The sequence below is a fragment of the Sinohyriopsis cumingii genome, chromosome 1 (assembly GCF_028554795.1).
Source record: "Sinohyriopsis cumingii isolate HCF-2022 chromosome 1, ASM2855479v2, whole genome shotgun sequence".
Lineage (NCBI taxonomy): Eukaryota > Metazoa > Mollusca > Bivalvia > Unionida > Unionidae > Sinohyriopsis > Sinohyriopsis cumingii.
This window is the reverse complement of record NC_142961.1, coordinates 82,348,442-82,370,590: the sequence shown is the minus strand read 5'-3', so window position 1 is coordinate 82,370,590 and position 22,149 is coordinate 82,348,442. Positions and strand designations below refer to the sequence as shown.

At 33.5% G+C, this 22,149-nt stretch overlaps 1 protein-coding gene across 2 annotated transcripts in view; it reads left to right on the top strand.

The window, feature by feature from the left end:
* LOC149807239 (afadin- and alpha-actinin-binding protein-like) overlaps nucleotides 1–22,149 on the top strand; it is an 82,390-nt gene that overhangs the window by 5,652 nt on the left and 54,589 nt on the right. Inside the window, exons 1-3 of one of the 2 annotated variants that reach the window (XM_089936013.1) lie at nucleotides 6,624–6,751; nucleotides 18,971–19,175; nucleotides 20,789–20,922. In XM_089936013.1, coding sequence (XP_089792139.1) covers nucleotides 18,972–19,175; nucleotides 20,789–20,922 — 338 coding nt within the window. In that variant the 5' untranslated portion in view covers nucleotides 6,624–6,751; nucleotide 18,971. Of the gene's footprint in view, nucleotides 1–6,623; nucleotides 6,752–18,970; nucleotides 19,176–20,788; nucleotides 20,923–22,149 lie in introns of those variants that run through there. The other variant, XM_089935933.1, reaches the window with a different exon arrangement.

Sequence of the window (22,149 nt, the reverse complement as noted above, 5' to 3'; positions counted from 1 at the left end):
GTTCCAGTCACATTGGAAAATGCAAAAATCCATCAGATTCCATCACTTTTATTTAAGTTTGGTACTGACTTCCTTTGAAGAAAAGTTCTTTGCTGTAGTACTATTGGTCTTGGATGTTATCCAGAGAGGATTGATTCCATTATTTAATATAATCATTTGTTGGAATTGCAGTGCCTGAACATTTATTTAAAGGCTTTTTGGCTATATAATACAGTAGCTGTACAGAAATAATGTGAAACATTCAGAGACATTTATTTACTGTTAACACATCAGTACTTTAGTGACATCATTCTGAATACCTTTGAAACTTATTCGAATTACTCAGCACTATTGGAATTGATAAAACTTTTAGGAATTTATTCTCCAGTCAATAAGTTTTAAAAAAAATTTTTGCTTTGTTTTTTTTAGGAAAACAAATGAATATTTTACAATTATACAAAATGTGTTGGTTTGCTCTTTCTTGTTTTGTGGTTTAAGGCCCAAGAGTTGTAGCAATATCAAAAACTTGTATAGCATTATGGAATAGATAGATAGGTAACAAAGCCTTGTTTAGTATTATGGAATAGATCAAAAGCAAAGACTTGTTTAGCATTATAAATAAAGGAAGATATTAGAGTGTTGTATAGCATTATGGAATAGATCGGTAGGTAGCAATGTCTTGTTTAGCATTATAATTAAGGAAGGTAACAAAGTCTTGTTTAGTATTATGGAATAGATCCATAGCAAGGACTTGTTATGTTTAGCATTATGGGTAAAGAAGAAATCAAAGTCTTGTTTAGCATTAGAGAATAGATAGGTAATAAAGCCTTGTTTAGCGTTATGGGACTGATAGAATCGACTTCTGCAAAACCCAACAACTCAGCATAGCAACAAGGGTTTCTTCTTTCATTCTTGGTCATTCATGGAAAAAGTCAATGGTATGTTGATCTTGAAATATGATCCTTAACAGTGACTGGGATAAGAGCGTAGTCAACTTGCAACTTTGATAGAAATTGCCGAGGTATGATATGCTAAAGAACAAGCAGTAAATATCTGACTACTAGATGCATTGTTACTGCCATGTGCACATAAAATTATAAATATTAGCTTGAACTCCACTTTCAGAATTGTCAGTCTTTACCTACCTCTCATGTACTGAAATTAAAGTTATGGACATTTTTCGTGAATTTTGTGTGGTGAAAATTTGTTTAATTATATGTGACAATGTTTTCAAAAGAAGGCAACTGTTTGGAAAATGATTTGCAATTATATTACATGTATAAATAAATAAGGTGACATGGTTGTCTTCACCCAAAAGTAAATAAAAAAATATCTACTAATTGAAAGATGATATCAGAATAGTAAATTTAATAAATAAGATCAATAAGATTATTGACTCATTATTATTAAAAAGATCAGGATTTTCTTTTCAGTGGTATTTTATTGATTTATTGATTATTGGACTAAGATCAAATCTAAACAAAAATCTTTGCCTAGCAAAACTACAAGAATTTGTTTTTGTCTTTAAACTCATCCCACTATGTCTCACCCCCCCTTAGATGGAATAGTCAGCCTGTAAGAAGGAGTGCAGCAAATTGTAGTCAACTTTAACCTAGATTCAGAATAATTGTACATTGTGGAATAATTGTGCATTGTGGAATAATTGTGCTGCTCCTTGAAATAATTGTGCCCATGTAATAATTACACCTGGAGTAATTGTACCCTGTGGAGTAATTGTACCCTGTGGAGTAATCATACCCTGTGGAGTAATTGTGCCCTGCAGCAGCTTAAGCTGCAGATGCTGGGTTCTTTTTTTCTTCAGCTAAAATTACCTAATTGACAAGCAAGACTTAATCAACAGAAGGTAATGGCTGTTGACCCTTGCCTAAATTAATTATGGAATAATCAGTAATTTTACATGCACTTGAGGTGTCTTGAATCAAATCAGAATTGATATCCTTGAAAACTCAAGCAGATGAGACTTTAATATGTCTTGAGTTTATTCTTAAATGTAACTTGATCAACCATCAAAAAATGCTAATGTATTGTCAGCTTGTAAATATGGAATGCGTATTGGTATTAATATGAATAGATTATGTGTACTATGAAGTGTTCTTTTGATAAACATATTGAAAATTTGATATGCCTGGGAATCATGAACTAGGTCAGTGTTGGACCTGAAGAGGATTTATTAATCCTCAATATCCTTGTGTGGACTTTGACATGGTATGTCATAATTCATTGGATTTAATTACTGCTGACTTTGATGAAACCAGTATACAAGCAAAACCTACGCTCCTCTTGACACATTGAGTTTAGATAAAAATCTCAGTAACTATTCTCTATTGTTATGGTTTGCAATATTTAAAATTTATCCCATTTAGGTATTCATATCATAATTATGCAGCCTTTCTCTGTCAAATTCCAATGCCCAGTCCCACATTGCCATTATGCTGTTTTTATATGTCAGTTTCAGTCAGATAGTCCTAAATTGCCATTATGCTGTTTTTATATGTCAGTTTCAGTCAGATAGTCCTACATTGCCATTATGCTGTTTTTATGTCAGTTTCAGTCAGCCAGTCCCACATGATACGTATGCTTTCTATATCAGTCCATTTCCTATGTCCATTCTCTCATAGTTATCCTGTCCTTATCTGTTAAATTTCTTAGTCCATTCCCATATGTTATATTGTCTTTATCTGTCAAATTCCCATATCTGCTCCCACATCATAATTATGTTTTTGTCAAATTACCAATTTTGTTCCCACATTACAGCTGTCTTTATCTGTCTGATTCTCATGTCAGTTCTTTATGCTTCTTCATTTTACCAATTTGCCTTTTTTATGTTCAGCTAAGTACTATAGTGATAGCACTTGCATTCAACCGATACAGCAAGGGCTGTCTTCCATTCGACTGATCATCTCTTTTTACCAGACCGGATATTGAAATGGTATTGCATTCAGCAGCAGCAGCACTCCATCAACTGCACTATAATGTGCATTGTCAGTAGGTTCAGTGTGCTAAAATTCTTTGTCTTGTTCAGATATGAAAATCTCAAATTGGTAATTTTCTACATTTTGAATAGAATCCATGTCAGCCACATTGATCTTTATCAAGCTTTGACAATTGTGTTCACATGACAACAAATAAAATGACCATACATTGCACCTACTTCATGTTATCATTCCATCATGGATAGCCGAAGTAGATCATGAATAGGTGTGAAATATTTCATTAAAACAGGTCAATACTTTTATTGCTTTTTCTGCTGTTAAATTTTAAATGTTTTGAAGACATTAATATGTACTTAATATTACTAATGGATATAGACAAACACGCAATTATCAGTCCAATTTAGATACTAACATTCATAGTTGTACTAACTGACCATAATTTGATTATCCAGACAACCAGTTACCATATATACAGACAACCAGTTACCATATATAGTTTTATATGTCGAGTCAGGCTGCATACAACAAAGACTCTGATGCCATAGCATAATGTGCATTTAAATATCGGGGTCTTTGTTTGTTCTACTGATCACTGCTAACAAACTGCACAGACCCAGATCTGCTGGCGCATTATGCAGCAAATCTGTCTGTGCTGTTTGCAAATGCACTCATAACTGAGTATATACGGTATGCAAATGAAATTTTTTACCTCCTTATGGCTCTAGATAATTGATGTTTTATTGTATGCGCCTCTTTGCTTTGAAAATGTCGTTTGTTTAATCAGATCTATGGTTTTAAAAAAACCTAGACTTTGACTAGTGAAAGTGCTTGTCCTTGATTTGGATTGTTTCTTTTTGGGAAATATTACCTTGCACTATTGGGTGGGGTGGGTAGGGGGAAATTCCCCAAAAACCATTGGAACAGTTATTGTAAGAAGAAATTGTTTTTCTGCATTGGAATGTGTGGTATGTATAATAGGGTTTCAAATGGTTATTTACATTTGTTTCTGCCCATTGGGAATAATGAGGGAGGATAATTTTGGGCACAAAATAACAATTTCATGAAAATTGAAATAATAAGAACAGTCTAAACTTTTTTCAGTTATTTGTACTTGATTCGAATGCAGTCAGAAAAGAGGGCATGGAATGCCTTTAGTGCTGTTTTAAGATATCATCCCAGCCAAGAGTTTGAATATATCTGTGGGTTTGAGTGGAAGGGGTTCAGAAGTTGAATTTTTATGTTAGAAAATTTGGCCCATATGATGTGGAGCTTGGTGTTTTGAGATATGGTCCATGTGATGTGGAACTTGGTGCTTAAATTGAGATATGGTCCATGTGATGTGGAACTTGGTGCTTAAATTGAGATATGGTCCATGTGATGTGGAGTTTTGTGTTTAAAATGAGATGTGGTCCATATGATGTGGAGTTTTGTGTTTAAATTGAGATATGGTCCATATGATGTGGAGTTTTGCATTTAAATTGAGATATGGTCCATATGAGATGGAGTTTTGTGTTTAAATTGAGATATGGTCCATGTGATGTGGAGTTTTGTGTTTAAATTGAGATATGGTCCATATGATGTGGAGTTTTGCATTTAAATTTAGATATGGTCCATATGATACTGAGTTTTATGTTTAAATTGAGATATAGTCATGTAATGTGGAGATTTGTGTTTAAATTGAGAGATGGTCAAATATAATGTGAAGTTGTGTGTTTAAATTTATACATGGTCCATATAATATGGAGTTTTGCATTTAAATTTAGATATGGTCCTTGTAATGTGGAGATTTGTGTTTCAATTGAGATATGGGCTATGTGATATGGAGATTTGTGTTTAAATTGAGATATGGTCCATATGATGTGGAGTTTTGTGTTTCAATTGAGATATGGTCTATGTGATGTGGAGATTTGTGTTTCAATTGAGATATGGTCCATATGATGTGGAGTTTTGTGTTTCAATTGAGATATGGTCCATATGATGTGGAGTTTTGTGTTTCAATTGAGATATGGTCTATGTGATGTGGAGATTTGTGTTTCAATTGAGATATGGTCCATATGATGTGGAGTTTTGTGTTTCAATTGAGATATGGTCTATGTTATGTGGAGATTTGTGTTTCAGTTGAGATATGGTCCATATGATGTATAGTTTTGTGTTAAAATTGATATGGTCCATATGATGTATAGTTTTGTGTTAAAATTGAGATAAATTGGGTTAAAGGGACAGCTAGTGAGTCAAAACAAGTTTTCCAGAGTAAGATAAGTAAACGTAATTTTTTGATTAAACTTATGTAAATTTCATATTAGTTTTCTTTATATAATGTCTCAATTTTCCCCTATATTTTTTTTAAAAAGTGGCCTTACTGTATCAATACCTTTTCACAAATGGTTGCCGGAAAGAGTGGTTAGACCATTTCATAAAATCGTAGAAAACCCTATATAAATATGAATTTGTATATGACCTTAAACTGTGCATCTTTTCATACATGAGACCACGTCGGTGGCATAGTGGATTGAGCATCTGCCTCCGATGCATGAGGTTGCGTGTTCCAAACCCCAGCCGATTCATTCCAAAGACTGATAAAAAAATGATACTAGCAGCTGCCTCGCTTGGCACTCAGCATTAAGAGGTTAGTGTTAGGACTGGTCAGCATGGTATTAGGATAATGTGATTAGGTGGGACATCATGCTACATGTCTGGCATCATGCTTTAGTCCTACACATCACTATAAACTGTCACACTGCAGACATAGTAGCAATATAACTGACAGATTGTTAAAGCTATGTTTTAAAAAATCTAATCCAAATTCATACATGATCTTCATGTGATTCTTATTCTTGTTTTATCAAGAAGTAATGTGAAAATTAATCAAAACACTGAAATCAAGAATAGAAGAAAATATTGATGCACTCATGCAATTAAGTCTTGATGTGTGTTGGGACAGTGCAGATAAAGTTGGGCAAATGTGTAAGAAAATTATAAAAACTTGACGAGTTAGCTGATTGTGAAAAAACACATTTGTTGTCTTTTATAAGTTTGAATTTACATTTAGATGAACAGAATACACCATTCTGTCCATATGAGACACTTGTCACTTATGTGAAAGGCAAATATATAAGGAGTTTAAATTTGTGGAGATTTCAAAGGTGCTTTTTATAGACAGGCATTTTACACATAAAGGTGTAATGTTTCACAGTGTGCAAATTTTTATTCAGCATTTCTAGATATTAGCTGTTAACACCATGAATTGATATGCATTTCATTGATTACAGTATTTGTACATGTCGCATGGCTAGTTTCCTGCAGCTGGGATCCAGCTGTTACCTGTACCCAGTATCAGCCAAGTTACCTGTTAATGATTCTCAGGTACACACATCATCATAATCCTCACTTCTTTGTTTGAGATCAATAGTTTATTGATCTTACCTTGGCCATTCTCTTAAGTTGTCTTTGTACCTGAAAAATATGAAAGAGTAATATATGTCTCTGAGAATGACCCATATTGTCACAGCAGATCAATTTGTAAACACTTCAGGTCTTCAACTAGCACTTGGACAGCATGATTGTGAAGTGGTTTATTGGGCCTTTCCTTAAAATGAGGTGATAAAGGGATGCCCTATACACCACTTGGCTGATAGTGTATTATTATTGCATGGACTTATATTTGTAATACTAAACTGACTGGTTACCTGTGTTTGAACACAAGTTTTCTTTTACCTGTGCCACTCGGGCTGGATTGACTGATTATTAAAAGATTATTAAGGATTACTATGATCATTCATATATTCTCCAGCTTGTTGCAACATAATCTTGGAAACATGGTAAGTAATATTTTTTGTCAATTTTGCTTTCGTTTATAGGTTTTGAGGAAGTAAATTTATGTCTAGTGTGGTCAGTTATATATAATATTAGTTGAGCTGCGGTCTTAATATAATAAACTTATATGAAATTATCTTAGTCCATGAAGTAAGTGAAATAAGGCCTCGCTACTTATACTATGCCTAGTAAGTAACTGTATTAAGGCCTCACTACTTGTACTATGCCTAGTAAGTAAATGTATTAAGGCCTCACTACTTGTACTATGCCTAGTAAGTAACCGTATTAAGGCCTCACTAGTATTATGCCTAAATAACTGTATTAAGGCCTCACTACTTGTACTATGCCTAGTAAGTAACTGTATTAAGGCCTCACTAGTATTATGCCTAGTAAGTAACTGTAATAAGGCTTTACTACTTGAACAGTATAGTAAGCCTAGTAAGAGAGTGAAATAATGTGTCACTATTTGGTCTGTATACTTATTCTGTCTAGTAAGGGAGTGAAATAAAGTTTCACTCCTTGTAACTTATACTATGCCTAGTAAAGGAGTGTGTGTGATTAGGATTTTTAACGTAGCCTTTAACAATTTTTCAGCCATATCACTACAATGTCTGCAGCGTGGCAGCTTATAGTGATATCTACCACTGGGGCATCATGCCGCAGACATGTAGCACGATGTCCCACCCAGTCACATTATCCTGACACCTGGCCAACCAATCCTAACACTAACCTCATAATGCTGAGCACCAAGCAAAGCAGCTGTTAGTACCATTTTTGTTTGGTATGACTCAAACCCATGACCTCCCGCTTCCGAGGCAGACGTTCTAACCACTAGGCTACCGGAGCTGTTGTAAAGGAGTAAAATAATAAGGCTTCACTAATTGTAACTTATACTATGCCTAGTAAGGAAGTGAAATAAAGCTTCACTACTTGTAACTTATACTATGCCTAGTAAGGAAGTGAAATAAAGCTTCATGACTTTTAACTTGTACTATGCCTAGTAAGGGAGTGAAATAAAGCTTCAAAACTTGTAACTTATACTATGCCTAGTAAGGGAGTGAAATAAGCTTCACTACTTGTAACTTATACTATGCCTAGTAAGGGAGTGAAATAAAGCTTCACTACTTGTAACTTATACTATGCCTAGTAAGGGAGTGAAATAAAGCTTCACTACTTGTAACTTATACTATGCCTAGTAAAGGAGTGAAATAAAGCTTCACGACTTGTAACTTGTACTATACCTAGTAAAGGAGTGAAATAAAGCTTCACGACTTGTAACTTGTACTCTGCCTAGTAAAGGAGTGAAATAAAGCTTCACAACTTGTAACTTGTACTATGCCTAGTAAAGGAGTGAAATAAAGCTTCACGACTTGTAACTTATACTATGCCTAGTAAGGGAGTGAAATAAAGCTTCACAACTTGTAACTTGTACTATGCCTAGTAAGGGAGTGAAATAAAGCTTCATGACTTGTAACTTGTACTATGCCTAGTAAGGGAGTGAAATAAAGCTTCACGACTTGTAATTTGTTCTATGCCTAGTAAGGGAGTAAAATAATAAAGCTTCACGACTTGTAACTTATGCCTAGTAAAGGAGTGAAATAAAGCTTCACAACTTGTAACTTGTACTATGCCTAGTAAATGAGTGAAATAAAGCTTCACGACTTGTAACTTGTGCTATGCCTAGTAAAGGAGTGAAGTAAAGCTTCACGACTTGTAACTTGTACTATACCTAGTAAGGAGTGAAATAAAGCTTCACGACTTGTAACTTATACTATGCCTAGTAAGGAAGTGAAATAAAGCTTCATGACTTTTAACTTGTACTATGCCTAGTAAGGGAGTGAAATAAAGCTTCACTACTTGTAACTTGTACTATGCCTAGTAAAGAAGTGAAATAAAGCTTCACTATTTGTAACTTATACTATGCCTATTTACCCATGCACGAACTCAGGCATGCACATACAAGTTTGGTTGCTTGCTTAAGACATTTTTATTTGAAATGGCTGGAGATGGTCATGATATCCAGGCTTGGTGTGGACTCTGAGATTTCTTCTTGGCATATGAATGTATTGCCCTACCTATTGGTTTTAATTGTCATTTGATTTAAACATTGAGTAGCAGGTAGCACATTTTTGGCTGCCTACATTTTAATCTAGTAGCAAAATTTGACACAGAGAGGCATATGTGTCGCTGGGATTTATTTCCTCTGAAAGAATTTAATGTAAACAAAATTTTGTGTACTGAATTTTTCACCAGGTAGCAAGACAATAAAACAGGCAGTATATTTACCAAGGTTTATTTTGAACTCCACATAGATCAACTGTGTTTTAGTTTTAAGCATATGATTGCAATATTTGTCAGTTCTGAGTTTGCGCTTGTTGTCATTTCCTGGAGAGATATATGTCTATTAGTATCAAAGAGTTAGTCACCAAGATCTGACTCATTTAAGTTTTTAGGAAAAAATTAATCTCTTCAATATTTGATTTCTGTAACCACTTCATTGATTTAAAAGGAACTTTAAAACTTAAGAGTCCCATAGTACAATATAAAAGGCTTTCATATAACATATACCTATGTACAAGATTAAATATTAAAAAAGAAAGAGTTGTGAGAGAATATAGACCTTATGTCCGGCCTTTAAAAAACAGAGAGAAATGTGATAGAATATAGCCTTTTTGTCCAGCCTATTAAAAAGAGAGAAATGTGATAGAATATAGCCTTTTTGTCCAGCCTTTAAAAAAAGAGAGAGATGTGATAGAATATAGACCTTATGTCCAGCCTATTAAAAAGAGAGAAATGTGATAGAATATAGCCTTTTTGTCCAGCCTATTAAAAAGAGAGAAATGTGATAGAATATAGCCTTTTTGTCCAGCCTTTAAAAAAAGAGAGATGTGATAGAATATAGACCTTATGTCCAGCCTATCAAAAAGAGAGAGATGTGATAGAATATAGCCTTTTTGTCCAGCCTTTAAAAAAGAGAGATGTGATAGAATATAGACCTTATGTCCAGCCTATAAAAAAGAGAGATGTGATAGAATATAGACTTTTTGTCCAGCCTATAAAAATGAAAGATGTGATAGAATATAGACCTTATGTCCAGCCTTTAAAAAAGAGAGAGATGTGATAGAATATAGACCTTATGTCTAGCCTTTAAAAAAGAGAGATGTGATAGAATATAGACCTTATGTCCAGCCTATAAAAAAGAGAGATGTGATAGAATATAGACCTTATGTCCAGCCTTTAAAAAAGAGATGTGATAGAATATAGACTTTTTGTCCAGCCTATAAAAAAGAGAGATGTGATAGAATATAGACTTTTTGTCCAACCTATAAAAAAGAGAGATGTGATAGAATATAGACCTTATGTCCAGCCTATCAAAAAGAGAGAGGTGTGCTAGAATATAGACCTTATGTCCAGCCTTTAAAAAATAAAGAGATGTGATAGAATATAGACCTTATGTCTAACCTTTAAAAAAAGAGAGATGTGATAGAATATAGACCTTATGTCCAGCCTGTAAAAAAGAGAGATGTGATAGAATATAGACCTTATATTCGACTGCAAGAACAAACTTAAAGACCTAATAATGTTTCCTACCTTAAATATTATCAGCATGTTTTTTGTTTTCTAATCTCATGGTGTTTGTTTTTTGTAATCATATCATTATATGTTTTTTATGTTATAGGTGTTGTCTAATGTTGTAAAGCGCTTAGAGCTTCTAAAGATTAGGTGCTATACAAAGTCCTCATTATTATGATTATTATTATTATTATTATTATTATGTCCAGCCTTTAAAAAAGAGAGAGATGTGATAGAATATAGACCTTATGTCCAGTCTTTAGAGAATGACAAGATTTAAAGGAATGGCGCATGTACTGATATCAACCTTGTGCTAAAAATAAACCTTGATGTCACTGTGCCTCACTGCTGCCATATTGTTTTCAAACAAAGCACCGAGAGACACTTAGTAAAATGTAGTAATTCATGAAATATATGCAATAATAAAGTTGTTTTTATTTGGACTTCCCTCACCATGTAATGTTTTGATAGTCACCTATAATATATGAGTGTGTACAGTAATAATTTTGTACATTTTATTTCTGTCATCATTTTGTATTGTTTTCAAATCTACATTGAGTAAAACTCTTATATGTATGCACTTAATATATATATATATATATATATATATATATATATATATATATATATATATATATATATATATATATATATATATAGTGTGTGTGTGTGTGTCCCAGATGAATGTTGAAACCAATAATATTCATTTATATCTACTTTCTTTCTTTTCACTTTGTCTTTGTGTGTAAAATGTATAATTTTAAGGGTGGCTTTTGTCATTAGGGGCAGCAGTTTTTGTACTGCTGTTTCCAATAATACATGCATACAATTATACTTCCCGACAAAATGTAATTGTATATATCTTTTAATTAATTTAATTTGTTACCGATTTACACATCAGAATCAGGAAAGGGTAATAAACTCACTAATGCATAGTACAAATACAACAAAAAAACAACAGACAAACAAAAAACAAACATTGATACATTTCTTGTTTAAATATATGGAATATGTATGCAAACTTTCTTGATTGTACTTGCATAACATCACATCAACTAAGCAGTGTAATTTTATGCACTAAGCAAAATATAAGAAATAGTAACTTTCCTACATGCATCCCTCTCTATTTATATGTTAAAATATGAATCACATATCAGAATACTGCATCAACATTATTTAAGGAGGGGGGGGGGGACAGCCTGCAGGCTTACTCACCACTAACTAAATTTTGGAATGCACATTTATATTCAGATGAACAAATTTAGCACTTGGTGCTTGGTTTTCAGTAAGAACAATAACATGGAAAAGATCGCTTAATGCCATTACGCAGGTTCTGAAAGCGGGCTGTTGGCTGTTTTTATAAGCTGATCACTACATGTGACATTTCACAGAGGTAAAAGGTACAAGGGCCATTGTACATGTGATAGAATATACACCCTATGACCAGCCATCGATGGATGACAAGATTTAAGGGAATTGTACTTTGGATGGAATGTGGCCCTTATAATAACCAGCATTAATCACAAGATTTAAAGGAATTGTACATGTGATAGAATATAGACCTTATGACCAGCATATAAAGGAACATGAGATTAAAGGGAATTGTACATGTGATAGAATATGGACCTTATAACTCACATTTAAAGGAACATGAGATTTAAGGGAATTGTACATGTGATAAAATATAGACCTTATAACTCACATTTCACATTTAAAGGAACACTAGATAAAAGGAAATTGTACATGTGATAGAATATGGACCTTATGACCAGCATATAAAGGAACACGATATTTTTAAAGGGAATTGTACATGTGATAGAATATAGACCTTATAACTCACATATAAAAGAACATGAGATTAAAGGGAATTGTACATGTGATAGAATATGGACCATATTACTCAAATTTAAAGGAACATGAGATTAAAGGGAATTGTACATGTGATAGAATATAGACCTTATGACCAGCATATAAAGGAACATGAGATTTAAGGGAATGTACATGTGATAGAATATAGACCTTATAACTCACATTTAAAGGAACATGAGATTTAAGGGAATTGTACATGTGATAGAATATGGACCTTTTTACTCAAATTTAAAGGAACACAAGATTTAAGGGAATGTACATGTGATAGAATATAGACCTTATAACTCACATTTAAAGGAGCACGAGATTTAAGGGAATGTACATGTGATAGAATATAGACCTTATGACCAGCATATAAAGGAACATGAGATTTAAGGGAATTGTACATGTGATAGAATATAGACCTTATAACTCACATTTAAAGGAACATGAGATTTAAGGGAATTGTACATGTGATAGAATATGGACCTTTTTACTCAAATTTAAAGGAACACAAGATTTAAGGGAATGTACATGTGATAGAATATAGACCTTATAACTCACATTTAAAGGAACACGAGATTTAAGGGAATTGTACATGTGGTAGAATATGGAGCTTATTACTCAAATTTAAAGGAACACAAGATTTAAATGAATGTACATGTGATAGAATATAGACCTTATAACTCACATTTAAAAGAACACGAGATTTAAGGGAATGTACATGTGATAGAATATAGACCTTATAACTCACATATAAAGGAACACGAGATTTAAGGGAATTGTACATGTGATAGAATATAGACCTTATAACTCACATTTAAAGGAACATGAGATTTAAGGGAATTGTACATGTGATAAAATATGGACCTTTTTACTCAAATTTAAAGGAACACAAGATTTAAGGGAATGTACATGTGATAGAATATAGACCTTATAACTCACATTTAAAGGAACACGAGATTTAAGGGAATTGTACATGTGGTAGAATATGGAGCTTATTACTCAAATTTAAAGGAACACAAGATTTAAATGAATGTACATGTGATAGAATATAGACCTTATAACTCACATTTAAAAGAACACGAGATTTAAGGGAATGTACATGTGATAGAATATAGACCTTTGACTCACATTTAAAGGAACACGAGATTTAAGGGAATGTACATGTGATAGAATATAGACCTTATGACCAGCATATAAAGGAACATGAGATTTAAGGGAATTGTACATGTGATAGAATATAGACCTTATAACTCACATATAAAGGAACGCGAGATTTAAGGGAATTGTACATGTGGTAGAATATGGACCTTATTACTCAAATTTAAAGGAACACAAGATTTAAATGAATGTACATGTGATAGAATATGGACCTTATGACTCAAATTTAAAGGAACACGAGATTTAAGGGAATGTACATGTGATAGAATATAGACCTTATGACTCACATATAAAGGAACATGAGATTTAAGGGAATTGTACATGTGATAGAATATGGACCTTATTACTCAAATTTAAAGGAACACGAGATTTTAGGGAATGTACATGTGATAGAATATAGACCTTATAACTCACATTTAAAGGAACACGGGATTTAAGGGAATGTACATGTGATAGAATATAGACCTTATGACCAGCATATAAAGGAACACGAGATTTAAGGGAATTGTACATGTGATAGAATATAGACCTTATAACTCACATTTAAAGGAATACAAGATTTAAATAATGTACATGTGATTTAAGTTTCTTATAACCAGCCATAGCGGATCACAAGAGTTAATCAAGGCAAACATTCTTTAGTACACATTTAATTTATTAGTTTTGCTATTGGTTGCTCAGCTTATCTTGAAGTTTTCTGAAACTCGGGCAGACTTATTTTTTTTGTTCTTCTTGATATTTGTCTATCTCTCACTTTTCCAAAGTTTTACAAAGCTAATCTACATGTATATATCAAAATCTACTTGCAATTCATATCTACTACCAGGATGTGAATATTTACAGGCTTGAAGTCACATAGAAAATACCTTAAAGAGACCAAAACTTCTTCAAATCTCGAAATGACTAAAGAAAATATAAAATATTTGCAATTTGCTGGAAAAATCCACAGGTGTAGTCACCCTGGATTTTAGTGTTTTAGACTTTGGTTTCATTTTTTGTCCATTTGGAAGTAAGAACTTTGACCGGCACGGGGTTGATTACAGGTGCTTGATCACAGTTACAATTATGATTGCAGGCTTTTTTGGCACTGATGATTACAATTATGATTGCACTTTATTTGAAAAGTATGATTATGATCATAGGGAGATGATTACGATTATGATTGCACTTTATTTGAAAAGTATGATTATGATCATAGGGAGATGATTACGATTATGATTGCTTTGTATATGCTTGTTATCTTTTTATGTTTTCGGCAGATATCTTACATTGTATAACTAAAAAACAAGCAAATGAAATTAGCTTGCATATTGGCCTCCAAAAATTACCCATTCCTTATTGCTATAGTGAACATTAATGGTCTTTAAGTTTTGGAAACTGTCATTATTCTTACAATTATTAAGAATATAATTAGTGATTTTTTGGTTGTAATTATTTCTAATCATGATTATACTTTGCAGTTACACTATCAATGAAGGATGATTAAGATTATAGAGCTTCTGAAATCAGTGATTACAATTATGATAGCAGCTTGCAGTATAGTTGATTGATTACAGTTGTAATCAGCCCCATGCCTGACTTAAAGCTGTTCTAAAGTTAACTTTACTGCATGAATGCAGGTTTGAATCTTGAACAAAGCATCGTATTGCACAAACCCTTCTTACATTTAGATTGCTGAAGAGAGAATGACTGATTTTTTTCATTTCTTTGAATTAATTAGGATGATGTAGTACTGAGTCATTGATTGGTTCACTTTTGAAGTCATTTGATGTACATATATTATGTTCAAGTTGCCATACAGTTAAAAAAGTGATGCTGTACATGTGTGCTGTACTCAGAACTAGCAAATGTTGGTCACAGTGATTGACCTTTAGGATGAGGGTTAAGGATCATGCAGCACTGGAATGTGAGATATATTTTCCACTGAATTTTTGTGAAAAAGATGAATTTACAAAATATGTTGGATGCAAAATTGTTTTAATAAATTCTCTCTGCAGGGTTACTGTGAGTTTGGCAAAAGTTAAAGTGTTTCTTTTGTGGCTCAATTCACTTTTGTGTGCCTGCATACTTTGGAGAAGAAACCAAGAGAGCTCTGATCAACCCAGTGAGGCTAAAATTAGCTGGTGATGAGCAAATATTTATATTTGAAGCCAATTTTCAGTGTTATACAAATGTTTGTTCCAAATTTGTGTACATGTGTAAATGTTTTATTAAGAAGGAATGTCATACCCAATAGTTCCATTTCAACATGTTTAGTAGCAGAGCAAACAAAGAATAAACAGAATAAACCAGACGTGCCATTACATAGTATGCCAAATGTGCTATAACATAGTATACTAGATGTGCTATAACATAGTATACCAGATGTGCTATAACATAGTATGCCAGATGTACCATAATATAGTATACTAGATGTGAAATAACATATTATGCTGGATTTTTCATAGGAAATAATTTTAAACAAAGACTGTAGACCGTGATTAGCCTGTGAGTTATATGATTGCAGATCTGAGTATGTTGTTCACTCTATACTGCATTTTGTAAATAAACAAATAGTATTGTTGTGGTTTTAATGCCATTTATCAGCATAAGATAGGCTATGCATGATATCCAGTAAAACTATTGGAGGAACAACATGGTTAAAACCTGGGTAAGAACCACCAACTCACTGGTATGTTTTCTTACATACCCAAATTGGCCGAGCACATGACTTGAACCCATGTGGATAGAAATGGGATGGCTGTGATCAGAAAAGGCGATTGCTTTAGACCACTTGGTAACTATGTTTAGATTAGCTTGCTGTATTTACAGTAGTAAGATAAAATGGTAGTTGGACCAACAATATTAGACTACACATTATTTTCAACTACTAGTCTTTCTGCTGGACTGGCTTTTATTTATATTTATCATTTTAGCCTTAAAGCCAAGTGAGTTTTTGGTATGCCTTTGTGGCATGCGTAATGTGTCATCAGTATGTGTCTTCATGTGTTGCATGGCAGCATTTGCTGTTGTCAACTTTTTCTATTAAAAAATACACTGAGCAGAATTTGACCAAGTTTCACAAATATCCATATATGAAGATGCCTCATTTTTTTCTATGATAGAATATGACTGCAGGTACTAAACAAAAACCTAATAAATGAACAGATCAACCAGATCTGACCATTGACAGAAAATATTCCAGCATGAAGGTCTTTTGAGTTTGTACATACAGCCAGTCATCATTCAAATATGGTGGCCATTACTAAGATAGAAAAACCTAATTACTTCCAAAAAATGGTTTAAAAGAATTTTTGTCAAACATGACAAAAGCATCTTGGAGTGAAGGCTTTGAGTTTTTAAACACCATCCAATACAGTGGCTACTACTAATAATAGAAAAGCTTTAGAATGACATCTTTAAATAATGGCCCAACAGATTTAGACCACAAATGGCAAAGTATTCAGACGTGAACGGCATTCATATTTTCACAAATATTGCAGCCTGCCATCAGATATTACCACTGCTAATTTTGATATAGGCTTTTTAAGCTTGTACAAATGATAAAAATGAAAACTTAAAATGATGAAATCTCCAACCTCTCAACAAAGCTTTACCATTTTTGACAGAAAACATTCTGGTATCACACCTTTCAGATTAGTAGAAAGGATGCCAGTTCACCATAAAAATATGGCCAATGTTGGTAAAAACAGAAGTTGAAATGCCTTATTGAAAGAAAAACACTTCACAGAATTTTATCAAATTTGACTGAAAGCCTTCTTTCATGAATATCATTCAGGTTTTTACAAATTATGCTATTTGCCATCCAAAATGGGAACAGATACTTAAAATGATACTATTTGCCATCCAAAATGGGAAATGATACTTACAATGATACTGTTTGCCATCCAAAATGGGAACTGATACTTAAAATGATACTATTTGCCATCCAGAGTGGGAAATTATACTCAAATTAATGCTATTTGCCATCCAGAATGGGAACTGATATTTAAAATGATACTATTTGCCATCCAAAAGGGGAAATGATACTTAAAATGATACTATTTGCCATCCAAAGTGGGAACTGATGCTTAAAATGATATTAATTGCCATCCAGAATGGGAACTAATACTTAAAATGATGCTATTTGCCATCCAAAATGGGAAATGATACTTAAAATAATGCTTTTTGCCATCCAAAATGGGAAATTATACTTAAAATAATGCTTTTTGCCATCCAATATGGGAAATGATACTTAAAATGATGCTATTTGCTATCCAAAATGGGAAGTGTTACTTAAAATGATGCTATTTGCCATCCAAAATGGGAAATGATACTTAAAGAGGAGGAACCTATAAATTACTGTTTTGTCCACAATTTCTTAACAGATTTTAACAAAATTTGAATACATCCAGGCATAAAAGCCTTTCTTTTTATTATAAAATTTTGATGAACTGCTGTCAAATATGGATAAAGATACAAAAAAATGTGAAGGATAAGACGTCTGTTTTCATAACCAATGAAGAGAATTTGACAGGCATCATGTCAACCCTGATTTCATTGATAAATGCTCTGTACTTGAGAGTGAGGTAGATGTCAGCCATGTTAACAATCTCAGGTCCAATTGTTATTCTGGTCGTACCAGAGTTACATTAGTGCTTTTGTGGTAGTCACCATCTAGTATTAATATCATTGGCAATTTTTGTGGGACTCACCGTCTGTTATTAATATCATTGGCAATTTGTTTAGGAGTCACCATCAGGTATTAATATCATTGGCAATTTTGTGGGAATCACCATCTCTTATTAATATCATTGGTACCTAATGGACACTTCATTATTATGCATTAATCAGTTGGTTAAGAAGGAATCTTTAAGCTCACACTTTACTTGTAGACCTAATACAAAAAATGAAGTCTACATTCCTATTTGGGAAGGTTTAAGAATACAAATCGGCTCTTCTCCATTACCATTGATATTTTGTTGTCATCACTCAATTTTGACCCTAACACTGACTATAATATCATTTATTGATGATCATCAATCGATAATTATTCACCATAATTATGAACCAATCAGTACTTAATCAGTGGCTGAGGTCATTGTATAATGTCTAAATAAATGTCATTTGACCTCATTTTTGTTTTCGTTCTGTCCATTTTTTCATAGATGGTGACCCAGATTCTGTGTGACTTCACATCTTCACTGTCTTTAAGTGGGAACCTTTTTTTGCTTCTAAAAATCAATATATTTATGAAAATTTGGTTTTTAATGATAAAAATATTTGTAGAAGAGTTATTTTATGGCAGCAGAGAAAGCTTGTATATTTTATGTACAACCAAAGCCATTATTGTGTTCTCTAATGTCATCATTTTTTGTTTTTTGAGAATGCACTAGTGATATTTTTGCTGCAGATCTTCTGCAGAATCTGACTTATTATCATTGAAAAATCAGCATGACTATGTTAAGACTTTATGGTCGTTTTTCATTTTGATAAATAGAACTGTGTCCTATGGAATAATGCTCTTGCAATTTTTCCATTTTCTTTAACCTGAAAGACCCATCAGTGTATCAAAATCTGGTCTGCCATTTGACTCTGAACTTCTATAATATTGCTTTAATTAAAATATAAATCAGCTTTATTCTGTTTTCATTTTCTAGGATGGCAGACTGGTCAGTTCTTCAGGGTAGCAGGAAGGACTTCCTGTCCCATTTGTCATATGAATCAGACCAATGTCTGCTTCGAATGATGAGCAACTATGTGGACCAGTCTTATCCATCACAGGTGCTCTCTACCACTGTGTATGATGAAAACATCTTCTGCTCACCTGACAATGTGGACCAGTGCATCACCTACATCAACCAGGTAAATTTGTGTCATGAATTGTCACACCTATCATTATGCAGAATAGATAATAGATGATGTGATTTAGTTTACTGTCATGGGTGTCAATTTTCAACATATTTTTTTTTTCATTAAGGAAAAAAAATGAGAGTTTTGGTGCATGCTTAAAATATGCATTTCCTCAGTAAAATTTTGCTTATTCATATATTTTTTTTTTTGTAGATTAACCTATATAAATACCCCCAAAATAAAAAATACAAAGGAAAATAAAATATGCAGACAAAAATGGTTGTTGCATAAATATTAAAAACAATACTACTGCCAGTATGAGCACAAATCAAACACATGTCAAGATCAATCCCTTAAGCCATGTTTTTGTCAGAGTGCTCAACATCAAAATGCAAGAGTATTGTTGATAACTATTAATATCTCACCAAGGAAATGGGGTGGGGAGGGGTGGGCTGAACCATGGAATTCAAAAAAATTGGTACCCATGAAATATAGTGAAATAACAGTATCTAGAACACTTTAAACACATCTGAATCAAGTTTATGTACAATTTACATATTGTCTTACTTGACTATGATGCCATTACAGATTTAAGTCCCTTATTTCATCATGTGCATGTTGCAAAAAGGTAAAATTAGAATTAGCTGAAGGTACACATTCATTAAGGACTCATGGTACTAATTCAGTTCCCATAGTAAACCTATGCAAACACCATTATATTAAAAATTCATTAACTTTAAATTTCTGAGTGCTCATGATCAAACCTATATTTATCGGTATAGATGAAGCCTGGATGTCATCATCTGTATAGAGAAAAGGATATGAGCCATGACAGTTTCTGGACTTGCAAGTGTTTGAAACATGTGCTTTCAATCCCACACCAAAGAGTCAGGTGCTAATTTCAGAAATGAGTGTTCCAAACTCAAGACTGTTAAAGGACTGAAATTCCAATAATGTCTCTATATTTTTTCAGTTACAACTAGGATAAGCTCTCAAAAGATTCATTTTACTAGAATCTGTCTTCATTATCAACCAATCCTGGCTAGCCAAACCCATATGTACTCTTTTTTTTTTTTCTTTGCCCATTTCCAGACTGGTTCCCATTTTTCGATACAGTTTGTACTGTGTGTCCTTAATTAAACTCTTAGTAATGGATTCATGTGAGTGGAGTGTGTTCTTCTTAATGGGTTTATGACTTTGGGGTGTATTTGTGTGAATAGGCTTATGACAGTGAGTGTGTTCTTGTTAATTTGCATATGACATCATGGTGTGTTGTTGTTAATGGGCTTTTTACAGTGAGGTGTGTTCTTGTTAATTTTCCTATGACCACAGGTGTGTTGTAGTTAATGGGCTTTTGACAGTGGGGTGTGTTCTTAAAAAGTGGGAATCTCAATAGTTTCCAAGTTGTGACTCAAGGGCCAGATTGTATGTTGCTGCATTCAAACAACACTTGGAGATTACCCATTGGGAACACAAGCCTCATGGTGGATATGTATTTTTTATATGTCATTAATTCAGATCAAAACCTCTGCATTTTCAAGTTCTTAAAATTATTTTGATCATTGTGTACTTTTTGATGTAAAGGAAACTGATTTATATATGATTCAGCATGGGTTTTGTTGCAGGAGCTGACAGCAGTAGGGTTTGCCCCACTGAGCCGAGATGGGGAGACCCAGACAGTTTCCCTCATCAATGCTCTGTACAAGATCCTCCATCAGTACCAGAAGGTGTGTCGGGTTAGAGAGGAGTTAGAAAACAGGTACAACAATCAGAATTATGTATTTGTAATGAGAAAAATATTCGAAAGCAAATCGTGACTTCATTGCCAGTTGTTGCCTACACAGCAAAGGCAAGATATTTGTAAAACAGGTACAACTTTTCAAGTGGAATTGTTGTTCTTGTTGGTATTCACTTAAATGACAGTGACAAAGATTTAAATTTAGCTCCATATTTTTAAAAACTAACTGCATGTACAGTCAAGAAACTAGATGAGTCAGATTATCTTGAGGGGTAATACTCATTTTTATGTCCCCTTAATTATGTTAAGTGTTGAACTTTACTGGCCATATGGAGGCCAGGTGAGCTTGTGATGTGGCTTTGTGTCTGTTATTTGTCATCCATCATGAATTGCCCATCCATTATGCATTGTCCATCCATCAGCATTTGTCTAACCATCATGCACTGTCCATCTATCGGGGCCCCGAGTGGCTGAGTAGTCTAAAGTGCTCACCGTTATCGATCAATGCCATCTCACCTCTGTCTGCGTGAGTTCGAGTCTCAGGCTTGGCTAACGTGGGTATGTGAGAAAGCCTGCCAGTAGCTTCTCATGGGTCAGTGGTTCTTCCCAGGGTTTTCCAGGGTTCTTCCTCCACCAATTATACTGGCCACCATGTATAGCCTATCTTGTGCTGAAAAATAGCGTTAAACCCTACAACAACAACTGTCCATCTATCAACAATTTATGCATTGCCAATCAATCAGCAATTTTCCATCAATTATGAGCTTTTTACCATTCTTGAAGCCATACTTTGGATCTGTTGGGTTGAGTATTATCAAGATCATTGATAACTTAAGTTATGAGCAAGACGCTGAGCATATTAATTGAGGCTTAATAGACAGGATTTGCAGTAAGTGAGAACAGAGCATTTGGATGAGATACCTTGCATCTGATTGGCTGACTTTGTTAGCTCTTTAGATCTAAAGATTGTATCCCTCATCCAGTTTCCATAAAGCTCAAAAAGTGGGTTATATCATCAAGACCTTTGATGACTTCACTTATGAGCAGGAGATTTTACATATTAGCTATACCATTTTCTTTAGAAATTTTTTAATAAGGATTTAGTAAAATAGGTAAAATCGGCATGATAAAAAGATTGAAGATAGGATGTATTCTTAAATAGTACTTAATCCCATTAAATGAAATTGTCTGCTGTAATCCAGGTGATTGATATGAGGCTGACTTTTTATATGTAATTTTATTTCACTG